We start from the raw sequence: 25,722 nt of genomic DNA, 5'->3' as shown, positions 1-25,722 counted from the left end.
GCACAGGCGCCTAGTGCATATGATGAGCCACGTCCATACAATGGTTTCAACAATTGCATCCTTTGACTTTTTCATTGTAACATTCATGATGATACCTTAATTCTTCATTTTTTTTTAACTTGAAGTAGTGAAATTGTTTCATTTTCACTACCAGTCATTTCTGGTATTTCTGAGCTTGAATGTTTGAAACCACAGTAAGCAAAACTATTCTAAATTATCTTGCTGCTTATTTCTCGCCAGCTATCCGTGACAAAAATCACTGTTTTTGAACATAAACACACGCAACTGATACTACTTAACTGTTCACTGTAAGCATTGTGTAGTGTTTAACTGACACTAGTTAGAAACATAGAAAACATAGAAAATAGGTGCAGGAGTAGGCCATTCGGCCCTTCGAGCCTGCACCGCCATTCAGTATGATCATGGCTGATCATCCAACTCAGAACCCTGTACCAGCCTTCCCTCCATACCCCCTGATCCCTTTAGCCACAAGGGCCATATCTAACTCCCTCTTAAATATAGCCAATGAACTGGCCTCAACTGTTTCCTGTGGCAGAGAATTCCACAGATTCACCACTCTCTGTGTGAAGAAGTTTTTCCTAATCTCGGTCCTAAAAGGCTTCCCCTTTATCCTCAAACTGTGACCCCTCGTTCTGGACTTCCCCAACATCAGGAACAACCTTCCTGCATCTAGCCTGTCCAATCCCTTTAGGATTTTATACGTTTCAATCAGATCCCCCCCTCAATCTTCTAAATTCCAACGAGTATAAGCCTAGTCATCCAGTCTTTCATCATATGAAAGTCCTGCCATCCCAGGAATCAATCTGGTGAACCTTCTTTGTACTCCCTCTATGGCAAGGATGTCTTTCCTCAGATTAGGGGACCAAAACTGCACACAATACTCCAGGTGTGGTCTCACCAAGGCCTTGTTCAATTGCAGTAGTACCTCCCTGCTCCTGTACTCGAATCCTCTCACTATAAATGCCAGCATACCATTCGCCTTTTTCACCGCCTGCTGTACCTGCATGCCCACTTTCAATGACTGGTGTACAATGACACCCAGGTCTCGTTGCACCTCCCCTTTTCCTAATCAGCCACCATTCAGATATTAATCTGTTTTCCTGTTTTTGCCACCAAAGTGGATAACTTGACATTTATCCACATTAAATTGCATCTGCCATGAATTTGCCCACTCACCTAACCTATCCAAGTCACCCTGCATCCTCTTAGCGTCCTCCTCACAGCTAACACTGCCGCCCAGCTTCGTGTCATCCGCAAACTTGGAGATGCTGCATTTAATTCCCTCATCCAAGTCACTAATATATATTGTAAACAACTGGGGTCCCAGCACTGAGCCTTGCGGTACCCCACTAGTCACCGCCTGCCATTCTGAAAAGGTCCGGTTTATTCCCACACTTTGCTTCCTGTCTGCCAACCAATTCTCTATCCACATCAATACCTTACCCCCAATACCGTGTGCTTTAAGTTTGCACACTAATCTCCTGTGTGGGACCTTGTCAAAAGCCTTTTGAAAATCCAAATATACCACATCCACTGGTTCTCCCCTATCCACTCTACTAGTTACATCCCCAAAAAATTCTATGAGATTCGTCAGACATGATTTTCCTTTCACAAATCCATGCTGACTTTGTCCGATGATTTCACCGCTTTCCGAATGTGCTGTTATCACATCTTTGATAACTGACTCTAGCAGTTTCCCCACCACCGATGTTAGGCTAACCGGTCTATAATTCCCTGGTTTCTCTCTCCCACCTTTTTTAAAAAGTGGGGTTACATTAGCCACCCTCCAATCCTCAGGAACTAGTCCAGAATCTAAAGAGTTTTGAAAAATTATCACTAATGTATCCACTATTTCTTGGGCTACTTTCTTAAGCACTCTGGAATGCAGACCATCTGGCCCTGGGGATTTATCTGCCTTCAATCCCTTCAATTTACCTAACACCACTTCCCTACTAACATGTATTTCGCTCAGTTCCTCCATCTCACTGGACCCTCTGTCCACTACTATTTCCAGAAGATTATTTATGTCCTCCTTAGTGAAGACAGAACCAAAGTAATTATTCAATTGGTCTGCCATGTCCTTGCTCCCCATAATCAATTCACCTGTTTCTGTCTGTAGGGGACCTACATTTGTCTTAACCAATCTTTTTCTTTTCACATATCTATAAAAGCTTTTACAGTCAGTCTTTAGTTTTCAGTCTTTAACCATTCTCACTTCAAAAATGACATCCTTGATGCTTGTGGTAATGTCTGATTAGCAGACTGGTGCGTGGTGCTTGCCCAGACTGATGATTGTGTGAGGTACCTGTTCAGTGAATTGTGCTGTCTTAATAATGTACTCCAACTCGGGACAGCCCTCAGAGTCAAGAATGGGACAAAGTTCATGCCCCCCACTGTCTTCTCCATGATCCTCTGGAAGGTGGCAGGGACTCCCGATATGCCCTGGGGCATCCTTTCGAACTGGAAAAATCCCAGAGGGCAAATAAATGCCATCTTCTCTTTATCATCGTCACTCATCAGGATCTGGTAGTATTTACTCCTCAGATCCAGCACACTAAACCACTTTGCCCCGCTCAGTCAGGCCAGCATGTCTTCGACCCTTGGGACTGCATACTGGTCGGGGACAGTGCACCGGTTCAGAGTCCTATAGTCCACACACATACATACCTTTCCGTTCTTCTTCCAGGCCACTACTATTGGAGATGCATAAGGGCTTCGGGATTCAGAGATGATCCCAACTTCCTTTAACTTATGCAGGTGCTGCGCGCACATCTGCAGGAGCCAGTCACCGCAACCTCTCTCTGAACAGGGTGTCCTCAGTCACCCAGATGGTGTGGCGAGTGCTCGGAACAACCCACATCGAACTCGCTAAAGGAAAAAACATCTTCCAGCTTCAACATCTTCTCCACCAGCCTTTTCTTCCAACCCAGTGGCACCGGCGAGTCCCCAAAGTTAAAGGCCTCAGCAGTCAGTTCCCTCTGTTTTCCAGTCATCTCTTCTCCCCCCCCCCCAAGCAGGCCTCACGGGAGCGCTCGACATTACAGTCACCCGGAACAAATGCGCCAGCGGCATCCCTCTCTTAAAGGTGATTTCTCTTGTTGTGGTGTTCCTGACAATCACAGTCATCCTGTTCGCCTGTACCACCGAGGGCCTCAGCACTTCGTGGCCTCACCAGCACTCCAGCCAGAAATCATGACTCCCCCTCGAAGTCTTCTGGGGCGTCCACTAAAAGGGCCTCACCATCAAGCATTCCGGGAAATCTGGGGGTTCCCATCACCCTTGCTACTTCCCCGGGCCTCATTACCTTTGGCTTCGACTGGGTGCACTACACAGTCCCTCACTTACATTCAGTATCCAACCCAGGGTGGCTCCACACTGCTTCAAAAGCAGCTTGAAACATTGGGTGCACAGCCCGGGTCTCCAAAAAGTTCTCACCTGCCCTTTCCTGGCAGGAGTACTCTGTTGAGCAACCATGTCACATTAGAGGACTTGCACCAATGGTCGGTCTTCGGTTATCTTCCTAGAGAGGAAATCACCACTGTCTAAGTCAGCTACCACGTCATGCACCTTTGCCTCTGCTAAGGCAGCCTCAGCTTCACACTCCTCCTTGAGCACAATCAATGTAGCTTCTATCTGAACTTTCTCCATGCTTACACAAGCTTTTCAATTAGCATTTCAGCTTTGTGCTCATCATACACTGCTCTTATTCTTTCTGCTTCAGCTGTAGCGTGAGCTGACACTGCAGCAATACCAAGCATGATCAGTATGAGTTTAATAGTGACTAATGATAAACATATACTTCTGTCAAAGTACATCTAAATGTTTACCAACATTAAGAAATCTTAATACTCCCAGATATTGCTGTTCCAAGGCTAAATGGAGATGGATGTCTTTCTACCATCTGTGTTTGGAGTCAAAATCCGAATTAACCATGCAGGAAATGATGTAAAACAGCCTGCAAACAGGAAGTGATGTTTGATGAAATGAACTGCGCTTCTAAAGGCAGAGTAAAGTGTGATTAGTAATTTTGCAGATGGCATGACCATTGGAGTTGGTAATGAGAACCAGAACCTTAGGTTACAAGATGATAAGGTGGTGGGATGGACTGAGAAATGAATTGGAATTTACTTGTGGCTAAGTATGAGGTGATTTTGGAGAACTAAGGACAGGACTAAGTAAATGAGTGGTTGAACCTAAAGAAAGATTGAGGAACATCCAAGCTTCCATGAAGGTGGCGACACAGGTAAATTAAATGCTGGAGCGTCGCAAGGGGATTATGACAGAACTTTAAGGCTCAGCTGGAGTACTGTGTACATTTCTGGTCATACCACTATAGGAAGGACATTGTTGCTTTGGATAAAGTGCAGAAGAGACAATCAGGATGTATTTCAATTTTGGGGAGAGACCAGATGGATTTATTTTCCTTGCAGGAAAGGAGGCTGAGAATGGACATGACATGGGTATGCAAGATAATAAGGCATGGAAAAGACTGATACAGTAAAAGTCTGATAACTTGTTATTCTATCATTTGCGAATCTTAATCCCTTTGTATTCAGGGTAATATCCAATAATTGTTAAAAAATCAACATCTGGCACCACTAAAGCCATGGAGGTGTCAAATTATCAGTTTCTTTTTTTTTTCCTTCAGTAAAGGTGTATGAAACTAGAGGGCATAGGCTTAGAATAAAGACTAAAATATCTAGTGTAATTCTGAGGAGAAATTTTTTACCTAGAGAGTGGTTGGAATCTGGAAAGCTCTGCACAAGGGGTTTATAGAGGAAGGTGAACTCAACTTTAAGAAATATTTAGATGACTTTTGTATTGCCAAGGCATGGAAGGTCATGAACCGAGTGCTGTTAAAATGAGAGAGTGTGATTGGGTGCTTGTCATTTAGCATGGACATGGTGGGTCACAGAGCTGCTTATATTTCCTATGTGACTCTGTGACATCCATCATGAGTATTTGGAAGAAAAGTTGAGCTAACATTTTCTGTTTGTATCCATTCATCCAGAAACATGGTGGCCATGAACATCAGGAGGGAAATGCGTCTGAAAGCAATTCCTCCAGCCTTAATGAAGAAGAGGTTTTGAAACTTGTCAACATGTTTGAAACTCGCCTCTCCTTTCTTTTGTTTCAACTTATCAAATTGTTAACTTCAAAAAGAAAGAGCAGGTAAAGCAAATTTGATTTCAGCCTATTTTGGATTGTTTTTTTTTCCTGAACATTTGCAAATGTTTGTGCAGGATATTTAACTTTGTTTAAAAATATAGTTTAAATTTCTGCCTGTGCTGAACTCTGAAACTACTTTTGAGATAGATTCCCACCCACCTTTAATTTTGTAACTCTGGTGGGATTGAAACCCATAAAATTTTGTTCCCATGTCTTGTCCAGTTCTGTAGTCTTCTTGGAGGCAAGATCTAACTTGATGCCTTTTATTGTCGTCTCAAGCTATTTCTGTTATCCAGCCACATGAAAAACCTGGAACAACAACAAGCTATTAAAACAATTGTAAATCATTCAGCGTCTTCCCTAATCAGAGGCTGTAGATGAACGATGAGATCCGCTGTCTGCTGAGGGCCAAATCAGAGGCATTCAAATCTGGTGATCAAGAAAGTGACAAGAGGTCCAGGTATGATCTCCAGAAAGCCATCTCACAGACGAAGTGACAATTCCGGACTAACCTTGAATCAAGAAAGGATGCTCAGCAGTTGTGGCAAGGCTTAAATACTATCACCTCTTATAAAGTTAAATTGATCAACATAGGCGACAACAAGCTCAATGCCTTCTGTGCTTGCTTTGACTGTAAAAACATGGAGAAACCATCATGAACTCCCACAGCCCCCAGTGATCCTGTGGTTTTATGCTCTGATGCCAATGTATGAGCAGTCTTCAGGAGTGTGAACCCACAAGAAGCATCTGGCCCAGGCAGGGTACTTGGCTAAACACTTAAAACCTGTGCTGATCAACTGGCTAAAGTGTTCACTGAATCTTTAACCTCTTGCATCAGCAGTCTGAAGTACCTACCTGCTTCAAGCAGCTTTCAATTATACTAGTGCTTCAGAGAATGTGGCACCTGCCTCAATGACTGTCATCCAGTAGTACTTGTATCCACAGTGATGAACTGTTTTGAGAGGTTGGAGATTCGATGTATCAACTCCTGCCTGAGTTGACTTGGATCCACTCCCTTTTCCCTACTAGAGCAACAAGTCCACAGCAGAAGCCATCTCATTGGCTCTTCACTCAACCCTGGAACATCTGGATACCAAAGATACATACATCGGGATGCCCTTTATTGACTTCAGCTCAGCATTCCATGCCATCATCCCCTTAAAACTAATCAATAAACTCCAAGACCTTGGCCTCAATACTTCCTTGTGTAATTGGATCCTCATTTGCAGACCCCAATCAGTTTGGATTGGCACCAGTATTTCCTCCATGATCTCAATCAGCACAGGTTCACCCAAGGTTGTGTGCTTAGCCCCCCCCCCCCCCATTCTACTCACTTTAACTCACTTTACACTTACAGATGTGTGGCTAAGCACAGTTCCAATGCCATATTCAAGTTTACTGACAGCACCACCGTCTTAGGCTGAATCAAAGGTGGTGATGAATCAGCAAGTAAGACCATAAGACATAGGAGCAGAATTAGGCCATTTAGCCCATTGAGTCTGCTCTGCCATTCAATCATGACTGATCCTTTTTACCCCTCCTTGGCTCCACTCCCCAGCCTTCTCCCCATAACCTTTGAAGCCATGTCCAATCAAGCTTAGTCTTAAATACAGTCAATGACCTAGTCTCCACAGTTGCTAATGGTAATAAATTCCACAAGTTCACCACCCTCTGGTTTAAGAAATTTCTCTGCATCTGTTTTAAATGGACACCCCTCTATCCTGAGGCTGTGCCCTCTTGTCCTAGACTCCCCCACCATGGGAAGCATCTTTTCCACATCTACTCTGTCTAGGCCTTTCAACATTCAAAAAGCTTCAATGAGATCTCTCCACCCCCACCCCACCCCCCCCAATTCTTCTAAATTTCAGCAAATACAGACCTAGAGACATCAAACGTTCCTTGTATGATAAACCTTTCATTCCCAGAATCATCCTTGTGGACCTCCTCTGATCCCTCTCCAATGCTAGCACATCTTTTCTTAGATGAGGAGCCCAAGACTCTGCACAGTACTCAAGGTGAGGCCTCACCGGTGTCTTAAAGCCTCAACATCACATCCCTGCTCTTGTATTCTAGAACTCTTGAGATGAATGTTAACATTGCAATTGCTTTCCTGACCTCTGTCTCTTCTTGCAAGTTAACCTTTAGGGTGTTCTGCACAAGGATTCCCAAGTCCCTTTGCTTCTCAGATTTTTGGATTTTCTCCCTGTTTAGAAAATAGTCCGCACATTTATTTCTTTTACTAAAGTGCATGACCATGCATTTTCCAACATTGTATTTCATTTAGGAGGGGGATTGAAAATCATTGTATTTCGTGTAGGAGGGAGATTGAAAATCTGGCTGAGTCGTGCCATGACTACAACCTCTGACTCAATGTCAGCAACACCAAAGAGCTAATTATTGATTCCAGGAGAAGAAAATCAAGGGTACTTGAGCCAGTCCTCATCAGAGGATCAGAGGTGGAGAGGGTCAGAATCTTTAAATTCCTTGGCGTGATCATTTCAGAGGACCTGTCCTGGGCACAGCATGTAAGACCAATTATGAAGAAAGCATGGCAGCGCCTCCTAGTTCCTTGGGAGTTTGTGAAGATTCGGCATGACATGTAAAACTTTGACAAACTTCTGTAGATGTGTGGTGGAGAATATATTGACTGGCTACATCACAACCTGATATGGAAACACCAATGCCTTTTGAACGTAAAATCCTACAAAAAGTAGTGGATACAGCCCAGTCTGCCATAGATAAAGCCCTCCCCACTATTGAGCACATCTGCACAAAATGCTGTCGCAGGAAAGCAGCATCCTTCATCAGGAACCCCATCAACGAAGCTGTGCTCTTTTCTCACTGCTGCCATCAGGAAGAAGGAACAGGAGCCTGAGGACTCACCAACAGGTTCAGCAACAGTTGTTAGTCCTTAGCTATAAGGAATGCAGGTCAGATACAGCAAATACTGTTTAATTTGTGAATGGGACAGCTGTACTAAAGAATCTCATTACATTAAAAAGGATTGGCCACTCAGTTGGTTCCAAGGCAGATAAGTGTGGCACATAAGCCACTTGGAGATACAACAAAGATAGCTTTGCATCCTCATCATATAAAATTGGGGCTTATGAAAAATGTTATGAGAGAGATGAACAACAAAGGTAAAACCATTCAGTATTTGAAATAGATGTTTCCCAAAATAACTGATGCCAAGATTAAGGAAGGCATTTTTGCTGGTCCACTAATCAAACATGTCATCAATAACAGGCAATTGGGACTGGAGAAAATCACATGGAAGGCATTCAAGGATGTTGGAAAATTTTCTTGGCAAATACAGAGCACCAAAGTACATGCAGCTGGGTGACAATATGCTTGAAGCATACAAAACCATGAAGTACAACATGAAACTAAAGATTCATTTTCTGCATTCCTATTTAAACTTCTTTCCTACAAATCTTGGCACAGTCAGTGACGAGCATGGTGAAAGGTTTCACCGGGACATTGAGATCATGGAGGAGCGGTATCAGGGCAACTGGAATCCATCAATGCTGGCTGATTATTGTTGGACACTTCAGCGAAAAGCCTCAGACACTGAGTACAAATGAAAATATGAACAAAACATTTTTAGCTTGAACTTTTACAAGCATCATTGCCATTAGGCAATTAAGTGCATTATATTCAATAAAAGTTAATTTCTTGTTTCTCCAAATTCCTACATGATACAAGTAGTCAGAAATTATATTTGTGTTCATCTTCAAGCAGTCTATCATAAACAACAAAAATTCTGAGGAAGCGACACTTCAAAAAAAAAATGCTGTCCAGTATTGTTATTCTGTGGATTTATTGAGTATGCCTGCAAGAAAATGTATCTCAGGTTTGTATATGGCGACATATAGGTACTTTAATAAATTTACTTTGGATTTTGAAATTAACTTGTATCAATAGTGTTCCTGTTTTGTTGTGGGAACCACAGTGATGGAGCACAGTCACAGTGCTCCATCTAGGTGGAAAAAATGTTAAATGGGATTTAACATTTAATTTGGATTCTATCATTTTGGATTATTAAACTAATATTTTGTTTTTTTTTTATAGTGGAATTATGGATGATGAAATAACTTTGAAAGACTACAAGCATGCCTATTCTACATTACTGCGGGCAACAGCAGATAAGGACAGTACCTTACTACAAAGAGTGGAAATGATGCTGAGTTTATTAAAACAATTATCATCTAGTTAATGGCAAGATTTTTTCTGACTGTTACTATATTTTGTTCATCTTTGTTGACATTAGAATGATGCTCAAGACTATATTTGAACAGTCAGTAATGTAACCTTTCAAAGATGATGCAGCAACCTGTCAAGGGCTTCTTTGATCTATAGAGATATAATCATATGGCATTATCAGTCTGGATACTACTAGCAACAAGTATGTATCACCAATTTAAAGTTAATTACTTGAAGCAATACTGTAATCTACCATTTGCTGCTGTAGTGAAATTATCATTGGGAATCTGGGAACTTAGTCTGCATGAGAAATCTAGTTTCAAGCAAATTGGTAGTTATGGTGCTACAGTCAGCCATTCCATTCCTGAATTAAGGAGTGAGGTGAATGATTAATATTCCCCTCTATTGATGATTTTTTCATGTCAGCTGAGTGTAAGATTAGATCTGACAATGGTATCTTTTTCAATAGTTTCTTGAAATCTACTACCTCAAACCTTCCATATGAATAAGGTATTTGGTGAGAAACTGAGATCAGTATCCCAACACGAGACACAAAAAAGGAGGAAAATGGTAACAATAACTAATTCCAAGCTTAATTATGTTTTTCTAATTGTAATTATATCCAGCAAGGATACAAATATATTTCAAAATATATCAGTGACTTGCTGTCTGAAATGTAAATCTTATTATTACAGGCACATGAACGGCTCTAGCTAAATTGTGTAGAACAAAAAAGGTGCCGTAATAAAACTCTGCCCACTAAATCACTTTGCAAGACCACCTTCAGTGTCATAAACTGGTATTTGGAATATTTTGTAAATTACATAACTATAATATGTGAATGTTAAACTGCTTTTAAACCATGAGTGAATGCTATGTTGGAAAAGTAAGCAAAATGTTATGGTTTCAGTTCAAAATGAAGGGACCTGTGGTGACTTATCAGGATCTTAGTATAAAGATTTTTTTTTCTTAGAATTTGTGTTTCAGGAAGCAGGATTTATTCCTTAGCCATGTTTAACTTTGAGAGGGTTTTCTATAATCTGTAGTTTGTGCTCCACTATTACATTAGCTAGGACTCTGAACCAGCAGCAAGGGAATAGTAACATACTATATGTATAGGCTAATAAGTTGGCAGGATTGATTTCCAAGCAATTCTTAAGTAAAATAATGAATTTTACAAATTATGAAGGAACATTTAGATTTTCTGTAAACCATTTGATGCATATTGTGTGACCAGAGGTAGAGTGGTATATTTTAAGCTACAGGTGATGCGCTCCGTTCAGAAAAGATTTTTTAAATTGCATAGCTTACAAGTTGGGACTGATATTAAGAGTTCCAAAGGCATAACTGTAAAACTCTTTGAAGTATTCTACCATCATGAAAAATGCTATATAGAAGTTATATTTTGTATGTTGCATATTGTGTTCAACATGTTAAATATCTGCAGTTTCATAATTGTTTTAATAAAGAGTATTCAATAGTGTGATCTTGAGATTTTCAAGGTTTATATTGTGCATCTTGTATAATAATGGAACTTTGCTAACAAGTTGTAAAGTTTGTAATTAACTGTAGATAATTTAAAACGATGTGCAATGATCACCAATGGGCAAATTTGAATGCAAAAATTGTAAATCAGGGCTCAATATTTATATTGTAACTTTAATGTACAATTTGAATGCATAACAAGCATGTATTTGTAATTTGGAATGACTAACTATCTTCTAATTAGTATGTCTATGAAAATTATGGTATGTTATTCTGTTATGTTATTCATAGTTTTATTTCCTTGTCCTTATGAGCTATTGTTTTTTTTGTTGTTTGGATGAGTGAATTTTATTTAAGGAAAAGTCTGAATTCATCAAGAGATTTCAGGTGATTTGTAAAAACTTATGCAGATGGAGCTCAGAGGGAACATTACAGAACTAATTTTGAGTGGAAAAACCTGATTGTTTATAGTTTATCATAATTCTTTTTCATGATTGTAAACTTTTATAATTAGGAGTCTGGTTGTCATCAAACCTGGATGACATCGTGGCATTTAAATATTCAAATATATTTGGGGGGAGGAGTTCGCCCTGTTCCCAATAGCTAGATATATAATACCATGTCACATTTTAAAATAAATATATTTAATAAAAAAGAAATTTCTTGTCCTTTACATTGGTGTACTGTACAAGTATCTACCCTGAAACAGTCGGTTGACAATCAGTGAAAAATTATAACCATCTTTGCAGTAGATTTTTTAGAAAAACAATTTAAGCATCCTTTTTATTACATCTATCCATGGTGTTTACATGTAGAATAATACATATTAAGTTTGACACATTTAAAGATTCTTTTAACCAAGTTTTAAAAATAATTAGGTGTGACATTTTGTCTCAGACATCAATGCTTATACTTAAAACGTTCTTTTGTCCTTTAAGGTTTGGAAACTTTTTGGTATAAATCTAAAGGATTACATTTAAAAGCAGGCTAACAATACATTTGCAATTCAAAATGGCCTTTGTCATGTTTTAATTCCTATAATTTGTATTTAAGTTTCTGATGGAGGTGTACTCAGTTCAACAACTAGTTTAGCAAAGAATAATGAACATTACAAATATCAAACCACTGTTCTGAAATATTTCTTTTGGGCAATAATCCATTCATTGGCAATACTGGGTTCTGCCTTTTATCCCAATTATCAACTACTTTCCAAAAGAAATTGTCTTTGAAGAAAAAGATTGATTGGTAGTAATAAGAGTAGTATACAGCATTGAGGTTTTCAATAGGATGATCATTCAGCATTACAGGTGGGAATACATCAATGATTCTTTTTGGATATCCGTTAACTTGGTTGGTATTCACATTGAAAGTAGTCACCTGTAAAGAAAATGTATGTTATTAAATACAGGAAGTGGTAATTTCCTTTAAAATATACCTGTCATAATTAGATATCTAAAAAGACTAACATCTCATGACTGTAACGACAGCCATTCATGTCAACTCCAAAAAAAAAACCAGTTTGGCCTTTTACATGTTTCACAAAACACTAGTTACCTTTATCATAGCTATCACTATAATTTCCCTAAGTAAAATTGGTGTTAACTTTAAAATCAGAGTTAAGGTCTTTGTTATAACCATGTTTAACAAATGTAATCCCCTTAAAAACTTTAATGTCTTACAACCTTACAGTATTAGAATTTGATGCAAACATTGATGCATCTTTTTGACTTTTCTTAATTTCAGTTATTAGTTTTTGGTAAAGCAAGTATAGAAAAAAAAAATCTCATCCCAAAGAAGTGAAATGTATCAGAAAAATACAAGCATTATCAATAGTTGGATGTCTTTTGAAAGTTCATATTACGTAAATTGTTTTATTGTTCCTGAGACTTGAGCAAGAACTTGATCATGTCAGTCAAACGCAATTTGCCTTGGCTTTCCATACCTAGCATGATTTTATAAGTGCTAATAGATTTTTTTCTAACTAATTATTGTCTATAAGTGTCTTCTCAGCAACAGTGGAGAATCAACCCACCTGTCTCGTTTCTTGCACGCTATTCCTATCGCATTATGCTTAATACCCTCAGGAGTGAAAATGCTTTGCATCTGTCATGTGCAGCCCCAGTACACTTGGCGGGTGGGGGGAACTTACATTTGGCCCTTTAAAGAAATATATATGTTGGTCTCTTCTGTCATAAAAAGCTGCATCAATTGGTCCTTTCACACCTGGAAAGCCTTCAGAAATTAACATGGGATATCTGTTTCCCTCTGCATCCATTGTGAATGTTTGATCATTTTCATTATCATATCTCCAATACTGGGTACCTGTGTAAGAGCACAAATTAGCATTGATAGCAACTTGCATGAATAAATGGTTTTTAACTCTTTTGATTATTACATCACCTTTAAAGAAATAGATGGCATCCTTTGTCCACGTCCATACATGTACGATAGCATCAATTCCACTACTTGGGATTCCTTGCCATCCAACTGAGATTGCGATGGGATCTCCATAACGTGTTCGATTATTCCGATTTTCATAAAGCCAATACAATTCATTTCTGAAGAAGTATGTGTTAAATTGAAATATCAACTCTCCATACTGATTTTTCTCCTTGTGAATCCAGTCAAATGCAGTGTCAAAAGGACTTTCACATATACCTAATGAGAATAAAGGATGTAAATCTGTCATTTTTTATAATGTTTGCTCAAGAACAGCTGTTAGATGCGAGCCTTAAAATACTGTTGTGATAAGAAGCAGTTATGTGTATTGCAACAGCAGTATTGTGTAATAGTGTTTTGTAGGATTTTTCAAAGCATATTCTGTACTTTTAGCTTTTTCTTTCCTGCACCCTCGCCATCTCCGATTCTAGGTTGTTTATCAAATACTTTCATTTGGATCACTCATTAAAGGATGAAAGTTTGCTTTCGACTAGAAAACTTATGAAGAATTCTTTATGGAGAGAATTTAAGAATATGTCTGTTACAGAACACACCGAAGCTAGATATTAGATGATGGGCATTTTCCACCAATAGAATATACATTTGGAATCTTGCTAGAACAATGATTTTCAATGCAATTCTGTCAATCTTCAGTATCATTACAAATTGCAGGGAATTCTTGATCAGCTGAGTAAGTGGGCCAAGGAATGGCAAATGGAGTTCAATTTGGAAAGTCAAATCAATGTAGGATTATCCTGGTGAATATAAGGACCCTAGGGCATCTTGAGGAACAGAGGGACCTAGGAGTTCAAAGTGCATGGTTCCCTGAAAGTGGAGTCACAGGTAAACGGTGGTGAAGGAAGACAGGCCAGAAGTCAGGGTAAGTGTGAAAGCTGGAAGGTCATGGTGCAGTTGTACAAGTTGCTGATGAGGCCACAGTTAAAGGGTATTATGTACAACTTTTGTTATCCTGCTGTAGGAAAGATGTTATTAAATTAGAATGTAGAAAAGATTTACAAGGATGTTGCAAATACTTGAGGGAAAATGCATGGTCATGCACTTTGGTAGCAGAAATAAATGTACGGACTATTTTCTAAACGGGGAGAAAATCCAGGAATCTAAGATGCAGAAGGACTTAGGAGTCCTTGTGCAGAACACCCTGAAGGTTAACTTGCAGGTTGAGTTGGTGGTGAGGAAGGCAAATGTCATGTTAGCATTCATTTCAAGAGATCTAGAATATAAGAAAAGTGATGTGATGCCGAGGCTTTGCAAGGCACTGGTGAGGCCTCATCTTGAGTACTGTGAAGATGTGCTGGCACTGGAAAGGGTCCAGAAGAGATTCCCAAGGATGATTCCAGGAATGAAAGGGTTATCATATGAGGAATGTTTGATGACTGGGTCTGCACTCACTGGAATTCAGAAGGATGAGGGGGGATCTCACTGAAACCTTTCAAGTATTGAAAGGCCTAGATAGAGTAGATGTAGAAAGGATGTTTCTCATGGTGGGAGAGTCTAGGACAAGAGGGCACAGCCTCAGGATAGAGGAATGTCCTTTCAAAACGGATGCAGAGAAATTTCTTTAGCCAGAGGGTGGTGAATTTGGAATGTGTGCCACATGCAGCTGTGGATGCCAGGTTGTTGGGTGTATTTAAGACAGAGATTGATGGGTTCTTGATTGGACATGGCATCAAAGGTTACGGGGAGAAGGCCAAGAAAAAAAGGATCAGCCATGATTGAATGGCGGAGCAGACTTGATGGGCCAGGTGGCCTAATTCTGTTCTTATGTCGTATGGTCTTTTAGGGGAGAAGGTGGGTAAGTTGGAGTGTAGGAGACAGGTAATCTTAGATCATATATATATAGTAAATCTATACATATATTAGTGTAATCATATACAAAATCATGAGGGGCATAGATAAAGTGAATGGACTTTTTCTCCTCCAGCATTGTGGAATCAAGACAGTTTAAGGAGAGAAAGGTTTAATAGGAACTTCACGAGCATTTTTTATATACACACAGTATGTATGTGAAATGAGCTGTCAGAGGAAGAGGTTGAAGCAGGAACCATAATACTTAAAAGTCAATTAGAGGAGGTACATGGAGCAAAAGGAGTTTGAAGGTTATGAGCCAAATATTGGACAGCATGGTAGAGTAGCAACTAGTGCATCACTTTACAGGACTAGCTGTAAGATTGGGGTTCGATTCCTGCCATTGTCTAAGAAATTTGTCCCTTCTGCCCCTGACCGCTTAAGTTTCCTCCAGGTACTTTGGTTTCCTCCTACATTCCAAAAATGTACAGTTACAGTTAATGAGTTCTGGGCATGTATGTTGTCACCAGAAGCATGGTGACACTTGAAGCTACCCAGTACAATCCTCACTGTTGTGATTTGATGCAAATGACACATTTTACCATATGTTTTAATGTTCATGTAACAAAGCTAATGTTTTCTCTTCATCTTTAAATGGGATTAGCTTGGATGGACTTGGTCAGCATAGACCAATTGGGCTGAAGGGCCTGTTTTAGTGGTATATTACGCTTATGACTCTACACTGCATCATCGGTTTGTGATACGCATGTCTGGCTGTGATGTGGTATGTTTTTCCAAACTAGTGAAATATTTGAAGACAATATTGCCTAGCCACGAGTTCGACTTTTGCTGGGGCCTTAAATCATATTATCATGGTGGTACTTGTTACAGGCTGCTACCAGGACAAGTCTTAATTCTGTACCACCATATGGCAAGCATCCAGGTAAATGGGTAACCTTTCAAGGCAAACCTTCTCCACTACCACCTGCAACAAACCTACACTTGTTCCTCCGCAATTTCTTTCCCCAGTTCCTAACATTTGCAGCCACTTCCAGCACTATTCCTTCTTTGGAGTACATAATATTACATATAGTTGTGTTGTAACCTTACGATTACATTTTGTATCCCAGCTGATGCCTTCAGAAATCCATGGACATTCACAATATTTCAATCCTCAGTGCTTTTGAGAAGCCTACCATTTATTTTGTGAGTCTTAATATTCTCTCACCAATGCTGAAGACATGGTAACAGCATTGTTTCAGAAAAGTGGATAATGACCATTAGGCAAAACAGTAGACATAAGCAGGTAATGCAGGAGGGTCATGTGGCCATTCCCTTCTCAAAATGATACTATGATTGATACATTTTGGAATTACTGTCCATAACATTGTTGATGGAAGGATAGTCTTCGGTTACATAAAGTTATTGATCAACTGAGCAATGGCTGATAATTTCTGAAAACTGGGGTCATTAATTTTAGACTTGCACAGCACAGAAACATGATCTTTGACTACCATGAACAGACTGAACATCAAGTAACCATCTATATTTATCCTATTTACTAACATCTTTACTGTCACCTTTGTTGCCTTCGTGATTTATGTTTTTGTCCAGACACTTAATGATTGTTCTAAGAGTACCTGCCTTTACCACCACCCCAGGCTGTTTGTTCCAGACTGCTACTACCTGGTGAAAAGAAGAATCCTCTAGTGTCTTCTAATCCTCATACTACTCATCCTAAATCTATGTCCTCTGTTTTTGGAAATCTGTTGTTGGTAAGTTTCTCACTGTCCACCTTCTCCTCATAATCATAAATATCTCAATCAATACCATCTTGGTTTCCACTCCAATGAAAACAAATCCACCTTATCTCCTGCACCTATTTTCTATGTTTCTATCTAATCTCCCCTCATAACTGGTAGGTTCCACCTAGTCTGGATGCAGTGGAAATTTATTAGGATATTGTTTCTTTGTTCCAAACCATCCATTGACATTTCCATGCATTTTGTTAATATAGACTTGTGTTCTGAAGACTATAACTTAAATCAGATCTTTTATTCAGATGCCTTATTCGAAACCAAACTGAGCATACATCTTCACATCCATTAAATAGCTGAGGAAGTTCTACTTTTACAAAGTTCTGTGTTTCCCTAATTAGACCGTGGAAAGACTGAGCTACAACTATCTTGTATTTGGCCAAGCTCTTCTTTAAAAAAAACTCACATTCCAATGTCTGATAAACTTTGCTTCCTATGTTTTCCTCTCTGTCCCACTGATACACCTCTGGCCCTCCCATCCTGGTTCCCTTTCCAACAACCAATTTTCATTTCTGTCTCTCTCCTAGTTGCATTCACATATTATCCACACACTTTACCCACTGAATACCCTCCTCCATCTAGCTCCATCTGCCCTTCAGCTTTTCTTAATGGTTCCCATTAACACTTATATTTATCATATTCCAGCACTCTCAGCCTTTGCACATCTCCTTACAGCATTTTTCTCTACCTTCACTCCCTCCTCCCTCACCTGGCTCCATCTGCCTTTTCTCCTTGTCTATTCCACCCATTACCCACCTACCTATCCCCCAACTTCCCCCACTTAGTTCACATTCACCCTATGACCCCTGTTTTAACCCTTTCCCTCTCCTCTTTATGCAGGGTTTCCACCTGAAATATTGATAATTCCTTCCATACATACCACCTGTCAACACATAGACTGACAATCTGAGTTCTTCCAATATCACAAAATGCTGCAGGATCTCAGCAGATCCGGCAGCACCTATGGAGGAGAATAAACATTTTATGCTTTGGGCGAAGACCCTTCATCAGGACAGGAATGGGCAGAAGCTAGAATAAGTGGGGAGAAGGGGATGGGTTACCTCTCTCTGAATCCCCAGCTTTTTCCTGTTATTCCACTGTCCAATGTCCTCTCTTATTAGATTCTGTCTTGTTCATCCCAGTACATCTGCACATAACCTTCCAACTTCTTACATCATTTCCCCATCCCATCCACCCACCTTGCCCTTCATATTGATGATGCCTGACCTGAGATCCTCCAGCATTTTATGTGTATTGATCAAGATTTCCAGCTTCTCTAGATCTCTTGTGCCGAAGAGTTCCTCAGTAATAGTGTTTCATTTCTAAATGCTTAAAGTTTCCTGTATTTTGTAGTTGCTTCTTGCTTACTAGCTCCACAAACTAATGAAAATATCTTGAATGTTTCAATTATATAACCATCTTTGGTCAGAATTTAAATTTGAATTACATGCTCTTACCATAGAGTTGCTGAATGGCTTTTCTGTCAAGCCAGTCCAGTTCAAAAGTTGAATCCTGTGGGATATAGCTGGGTTGCATTATTGAACCCGTCCTGTAGCTATGAGGCAAACCCAGTACGTGACCTAGTTCATGGACAGCCACCTGTATATTGGACAGATTGGAATATTTCATGAATTTAATTAATCAAAAGACTTTTTTTTTACACATAGGGAATGTTTCCTTTGGAATTTCAATCCTAGATAAATTTATAAATTAAAATATTGAAGATAATTGCCTTCAGGGTTGTTTTCATAAATGTGCATCAAAGCCCAGTCGGGTTGTGTGAAGAGGTGCACAATCTATATACGCAATCTGGAATGGTCTTGATACCACAATTAGTTCTAATTTCCTGGAGGAAGGGAAGAATCCTTTGTCCCATGGCCATCTATTGATCTTCTCAAATGGTAAATACAACTAAATGTAAAATAAGTTTGGCGGTCTGCTCGTTACATTGTTTGTTTCTGCATTGTGTAGATAACCTTGTAGGTCCCTTATCCATAGCTAGCTCTCTTTTAAAAATTATTTGTGGAATCTATTTCTGCCACCTTTTCAGCTTAGGCAATCACAAACTTTGAGTAATTTATCTCTCCTCCTGAAGTTCTTCCTTGTTGGAATTTTCCTCCCAATTTTTAACTGCGGAAATTATAAAGCAATAATTAAAGGCCACCAGTATCACTGTATTGTTCTTGCACATTTAAAATCAGGCAACTAATTTGCTAAATTATTTTCTTTCCATTGTTTAATGGGAAGAAAATAGAGGAAATTATTGCTGCCATCGCACTATACAATAAACCTCACACCCATGTCATAGCACTTCTGATTCATAACTCAAAGTAAATAATCCATGTTCCAGAAAAACCTAACTGACCTATTCTACTTAGCATTAAAAGTCATGATGGAGTTCTGTTACGCCCTACTTCTTTTAACTTATTATTCCTAATTAAGCACTTGTCCCTGGCTTTGTTTGATTCTGTTAACACAGCCATATCACGATCCAATGTGGCAATCTATGAAACTTACTGCACTTACATTGCATATATTAAACTCCATGAATTAATGTGACCTTTGGTTCCATAAGGTTGTTATAGCTGGGAGTGGTAATGGGAACAAGTCCCAATACTTACTAATAGTTCCAATGATCTGCACCTCAAATAGTCTCTGACAACCAAGTACAGTTCCTGAACTTCACATGTGGCTTAGCTACAATTCCATTGACAGAAGAAGGGGCAAAGGTGGGTTACAAGTGCCTTAAAACCAGTCGCTTTGGGCAAATGGGGCTCATCAGCCAGGGTTGGCAGCTCATCTAGGAGAAGGAAAACAATTATCCCAAACCTCCATTGCCTTGCAGCTATACCGAATCATGGGGAAGGCTTCAGGAGTAACCCCCGAGGGAAAATGCCGGAACTAGAGTCTCTAAGGCAGTCCTGTGTTGAGTTCAACGCTGACTAGCAACTCCAGTGATATTGCTGATCCCAAACAATCTTTCCTTTTTATCTTTCTGTTGTTTCTTTAGGTTCATCAGATGCATGGAGAGGGGGGAGCTTGCTACATGGGTAACAGCTTGTTCTCCATATCGTACTGCCCTGGCTTGCATATCTAGACAGGTGGAATGCAACATCTATGGTCAACCCTGACTAACGAAGCCAATGTGACCTTTGTCATTTTAGCTATCTTCTCAATGTTACCTGTGATCTTCTGTATATTTCAATAACCCATGGAGTATGGACATTGCCTTTTTTCCTGATCCTATGTGTGTATTAGAGCACAATTCTCTACGCTGCCTGTTTGGCATCCAATTTCAGAATATGCACTGTCAAGTAACTGCAACTTATAACAATACCATCTGCTTTGATTGATTCTGTGAAAGCACAGTGTATCTGCACAAGTCACTGGTTTGTGGAGGTGAGAGAAGTCAATTCACTTTACAGATAATAGGCAGTTCCAATCCAAGTTTCTTCAGCAAATAATTTTAGGAGCATCTAATTGAAGTTGCAAGAAATCAGTGAAAGGCAGAAATAAATGAGGGGTAAAAATACTGGGGGAAAACTTACTTTCAGTAAGCTAATTCCATTCCTGTTGCTTGGAGTAGTAAAATGATCGTCATCATCAAAGTGAATATCACCTAATTGCCATGCATGAGCAAACTCCTGCCCATTGCCATCAAATGCCCGTGTGCAGCCCATATGGCGACCTACAGTGAATGAAAATGGATTTTCATGTTAGCTAATCATTATTCAGACTATTACATTAAACGGCTTGTACAAAATGCTTGAATGTAAAACAAAATCACAATTTTTATGGTAAAATATTCCACTTATTGAGTTTATTCATTACTATGCTCAGTTAGTAACATAGCAATCTATTTTGTTCATGCTTTAGTAAATGACATTATGACTAATACATGCGTTTAAAAAGCCATCTACGTTACCTTTTCCAAAGCCAAGTTTGATGTCGACCATTGAGGCAGGAAGGTCAGTATTCTCTTCAAACTCTAAAGGGATAACTTCACTCCACATCCTAAAAGCCATTTTCAGCACACGTTTCTGGTCTTCAACAGATAGCTGATTGCTATAACCTTCACCCATCAAACGCCATGTTAGCTTTGATTTAGAAAAGGCCATTTTCGCTGCCTTACTATCCATGTCGGAGTCGACTGACAATACTTTATGTGTAGGAGAAAATAACAATTGCAAAAAACGCTTCTTGCGTCCCTTGGAGCCTACAGTTCTGTCAGTAGTGTCACTGTTATCAGGTGCAGTGTTGTTGAAACCAACAGTCTGGTTAGCAGTGGATGTCTCATTGTCTAATGTGATATCATTGGACAGGACTTTATCTGGGACCCCACAGCGTGGTTTGTTCATAGCTCCTTTAGTGGCTTTATCTAGTTCTCCAGTCACAGGTATGCCATTGGCCTTCTGGAACTGTTTTAAAGCTTCTGTATATGCAATACTTTTATTGGGATCAGCCCTAGATTCTTCTCTTTGTTTAGAAATAGATGACCCTTCTTCAATAAGATCCAGTAAGTCTTTCGGAGCTGGATGCTCATCTGCAATATTCTTCTGGTACTTGATACTGTCCCAGTTTACTTGCTGAGTCCATCCATATTTGGACAGGTATTGCTTAAAAAGTATATTTTACAAGATTCAGGAAATGCACCACACATTAAACAATAAGAAATTAAACTGATCAATAAATATGCAGACAAAAAACTTAAGGATAATGTGACGAGTATTTTGATCCGGGACAGAATGCTTTAAAACCAAAATATAACTATTTGAAGTCAATTTTTTACTTTATTGAAATACTGCACAGAATAGGCCCTTCTGTCCCTTCGAGCCACACTGCCCAGCAATCCCCCAATTTGATCCTAGCCTAATCACGGGACAGTTCTCAATAACCAATTGATCTACCAACCAGTACAGCTTTGGACCGTGGAGGAAACCAGAGCACCCGGAGGAAATCCACGCAGTCATGGGGAGAACATACAAATGCCTTACAGACAGCAACAGGAACTGTACCGATCGCTGTTCCTGTAAACAGTTATACTAACCACTACGCTACCATACCGTGCCCTAGTCCTCATTATTTTTCATGCTTAGCCACTGCTCAGTTACGGAGAATAATAATGACAGGTGAAATGCACAGAGGCAAGAGGTACCGCTGTTGTCTACCAGCTCCAGTGGCCTCAATTTGATCCCAAACTTCAGCACTGTCTGTGTAGAAACTTGCATGTTCTCCCTTTGGCAATGTGAGTTTTTGTCATGCTTTCCTCCCACACCCCAAAGATGTGCTGGTTCATAACTTAATTAGCTACTGCAAGTTGCTAAATGGGAGGTGGAAGGATCAGAAGGGAGTGGATGTGGGAGAGAATAGGTTAAGAGATCTGGCATGGATTCTATAGGCTAAATGGCCTCATTCTTACCTTGTGCAAAAAATATGAAATACAAATTCAAACTTGTTTGGCCCAGAGTCTTAGCCTTTAAGTTGGTATTTCATATCTTTAAAGTATCAAAATCAGGTTTCATATCACTGGCATATATGACGAAATGTGTTAGCTTTGTGGCAGCAGTACAATGCAATATATAGAAATACTGTGAATTACAGTAATATATATGTGTATACACAGTATATATTGGTTGTTAAATAAGTAGCGCAAAAAAAGTAGTAAAAAGTAGTGAGACAGTGTTCATGGATTCAATGCCCATTCAGAAATCGATGGCAGAGGGAAAGAAGCCATTCCTGAATCACTGAATGTGTGTCTTCAGGCTTCTGAACCTCCTTCCTGACGGTAGCAGTGAGAAGAGGGCATGTGCTGGGTGATGGGGGTCCTTAACAAAAGACACCATCTCTGTGAAGCACCGCTCTTTGAAGATGTCCTAGATACTACGGAGGCTGGGGCCCATATGATGAGCTGACTAATTTTACAAATTTCTGCAGCTTATTTTGATCCTGTGCAGTGGCACCCCTCACCCTTCCTCACCATAACAGATGGTGATTCAGCCAGTTAGAATGCTCTCCACACTGCATCCGTATAAATCTCCTCAAGCCAAATTTAGAAGAAAAACTTTTCCTCTAAAAACAAGAATAATTTGGGACACAAGCAGGGAGAATAGTTGCAAAGCTGGAAAACATTGGTGCAATAGCCACAGCTCTACACACCATCCTTACACATCTGGAGAAGATGGATGCTTATATGAGAATGCTGTTCATGGACTACAGTTTAGCGTCCAATGCCATAATAATCCTCCAGGCTCGACAAGAAGCTCAGAGACCTCGGCCCTCACCCTGCCTTGTGTAGCTGGATCCTAGTCTTCCTGTCAGATCGCCGGCAGGTGGTAAGAGTGGGCTCCCTCACCTCTGCCCCTCTCACCCTCAACACAGGTGCCCCTCAGGGCTGTATCCTAAGCCCCCTTCTTTACTTTCTGTATACCTGTGACTGCGCCGCCACCCAAAACTCCAATCTGCTAATTAAATTTGCTGATGATACTACATTGATTGGCCTTATCTCAAATAATAATGAGGAAGCCTACAGAGAAGAAGTCATTACCCTGACACTTTACCCTCAATGTCACAAAAACAAAGGAGCTGGCTGTGGACTACAGGAGGAATGGAGACAGGCTAACCTCTATTGACATCAATGGATCTGGAATTGAGAGGGTGAACAGCTTGATGTTCCTCAGCATCTATCCACATCACTGAGGATCTCACGTAGTCCGGCTGTGTGGTGAAAAAGGCACAACAGTGTCTCTTTCACCTCAGACAGTTGAAGAAGTTTTGTATGGGCCCCCAAATCCTAAGAACTTTCCACAGGGGCACAATTGAGAGCATCCTGACTGGCTGCATCACTGTCTGGTATGGGAACTGTACTTCCGTCAATCGCAGGACTCTGCAGAAAGTGGTGCGGACAGCCCAGCGCATCTGTAGATGTGAAATTGTAGATTCACTATTCAGGACATTTACAAAGACAGGTGTGTAAAAAGGGCCCGAAGGATCACTGGGGACCCGAGCGACCCCAACCACAAACTGATCCAGCCGCTACCATCGGGATAAAAGCAGCATAAAAGCCAGGACCAATAAGCTCCGGTACAGCTTCTTCCACCCGGCCATCAGACTGATTAATTCATGCTGACACATTAGTATTTCTATGTTATGTTAGCTGTCCTGTTGTACATACTATTTGTTATAAATTACTATAAATTGCACATTGCACACTTAGACAGAGACATAACGTAAAGATTTTTACTCATATATATGAAGGATGTAAGTAATACAGTTAACTCATTTCAATAACGACTCAGCAAATGTGGCAATATCACCACAAAAACGACCTGAGTAATCCGTTGTCTGTTTGGGAAGCCTGAACTCAGCATAGAGTGAGCATCCTATGATGTAAACCAAATGGCTCATTCATTGAATAAAGCCACCCTTTTCCACATCTAAGGTATGGTCTGCTGTTGATCAATGGCTCCTCTGTACTTGAGTACAACACAATCAACTTTAGAAAGCTTATTGTGTGACTAGGGGGAAAAATCATTTCGCTTCTGATATTACTGTCAATTAGTAATTAACAGGTAACGACGTCTGCACTGCAACAGAAATGGTAATTAATTCTCCTTTTGGGTTATGTTATCTTTCGGTGAGATTGCTTCCATTTTGCGATTTGTAGTTGTTAAATACGATTGTGAGCTTGTGAATAAGTTTCGTTTCGTTTATTTTCAACAATTATGATTCAGGATTTCCAGTTGTGTTCTTCAGCAGATGAAGGGAATTGAAATTAATAGAAAAACACTGTTAACGTGTTAAAAAACTGTTAGGGGATGCGTAAGGATTTCTGAAAGGTCCAAACTGTAGATAAATTCCACAGGACTACGTTTAACTGACGGGCTGTTTATCAAAGCACCAAGCCCAAAATTGCAACCTCCTCCACTTCGGCAGATGGAGGAAATGAAGAAATTAATCGCTGAAGAGGATTTCAGTGCGTTAGGTTGAGCTAAGGCGACACAAACTGAGGGGCGTGCTCACTTACCTCTGCGGCCACCTGGTCGAGGATGAGAGGTGCCCAGCGTTGCAAGGATGGCGCCATGTCCGAGCGGTCGCGGTTGTGGAAAGGTTTCTCGCAGCTGGTCCGGACGATGGCGGAAACCGACAGCAAGCCCAGCTGCAGAGCCACCCACATTGCTGATGGCCTCGCAAATGTCTACTCTTGCACTGGCCACCGTGCGAGGAGCCTGAATTTATGTACCACAAGCTCTTTGACCCAACCCCCCCTCAAACAATTCTTAATCTTAAATAACTTCTTTAAGGCAACGAATCTCTTCAGTCCTTGGTGATTTATTAGCCCATCAATGATACACTTACTCGAATATTATTTTGTAAATTAAACACCAAGCTGTTGCGCCCTTTTTTGTTCTGCATTTGCAAGGGTGACATGCTGAGATTTGTCACCAAGATGAGGTCAATTTCTCCTCTACACTTGTGTTTTTAGTAAACAACATATTTAAGGAATGTAAATTTGACCCCTGTCGTTGTCTTGAGTTATCAGAGTGTTGAGCCGAATTGGAGAACTTTAATTCAATTGCATTTTCGTGTTTTCCAGCTTAGTTAACTTTTGTGACTTTGTTTTGCATTTTAAATAGCCTTTCTTTTCAAAACAAAAATCATCCCCTCGATTAAAAAGGACAACGGCACATCGGAAGGAACGGAGTTTGCGAACTTTTCAGTAAATATTCACTCGGGGCTGAACAAAGCTGTCGGCGGTTTCAGGACGCTGATAGAAGCAAACTGT

At 40.1% G+C, this 25,722-nt stretch overlaps 2 protein-coding genes across 4 annotated transcripts in view; one reads left to right on the top strand and one right to left on the bottom strand.

The window, feature by feature from the left end:
• edrf1 (erythroid differentiation regulatory factor 1) overlaps positions 1-11,537 on the top strand; it is a 73,517-nt gene extending 61,980 nt beyond the window's left edge. For all 3 annotated transcript variants that reach the window (XM_072239419.1, XM_072239421.1, XM_072239422.1), the window contains 2 exons: positions 5,033-5,193; positions 9,262-11,537. In XM_072239419.1, the coding sequence (XP_072095520.1) occupies positions 5,033-5,193; positions 9,262-9,406 (306 nt within the window). In that variant the 3' untranslated portion in view covers positions 9,407-11,537. The remainder of the gene's footprint in view (positions 1-5,032; positions 5,194-9,261) is intronic.
• A 361-nt stretch (positions 11,538-11,898) lies between these two features.
• On the bottom strand, positions 11,899-25,126 carry mmp21 (matrix metallopeptidase 21). The gene is made up of 7 exons (XM_072239414.1): positions 24,964-25,126; positions 20,866-21,556; positions 20,489-20,628; positions 18,398-18,539; positions 13,279-13,536; positions 13,028-13,200; positions 11,899-12,255 (listed from the first exon to the last, which is right to left on the bottom strand). Exons 1-7 carry the CDS (start codon positions 25,111-25,113, stop codon positions 11,962-11,964), a joined length of 1,848 nt encoding a protein of 615 aa, XP_072095515.1. The 5' UTR covers positions 25,114-25,126; the 3' UTR covers positions 11,899-11,961.
• Between the last annotated feature and the right edge of the window lie 596 nt (positions 25,127-25,722).

The sequence above is a fragment of the Mobula birostris genome, chromosome 21 (assembly GCF_030028105.1).
Source record: "Mobula birostris isolate sMobBir1 chromosome 21, sMobBir1.hap1, whole genome shotgun sequence".
Lineage (NCBI taxonomy): Eukaryota > Metazoa > Chordata > Chondrichthyes > Myliobatiformes > Myliobatidae > Mobula > Mobula birostris.
Note: the sequence above shows the minus strand (reverse complement) of the source record. Positions and strands in the feature narration are given on the sequence as shown.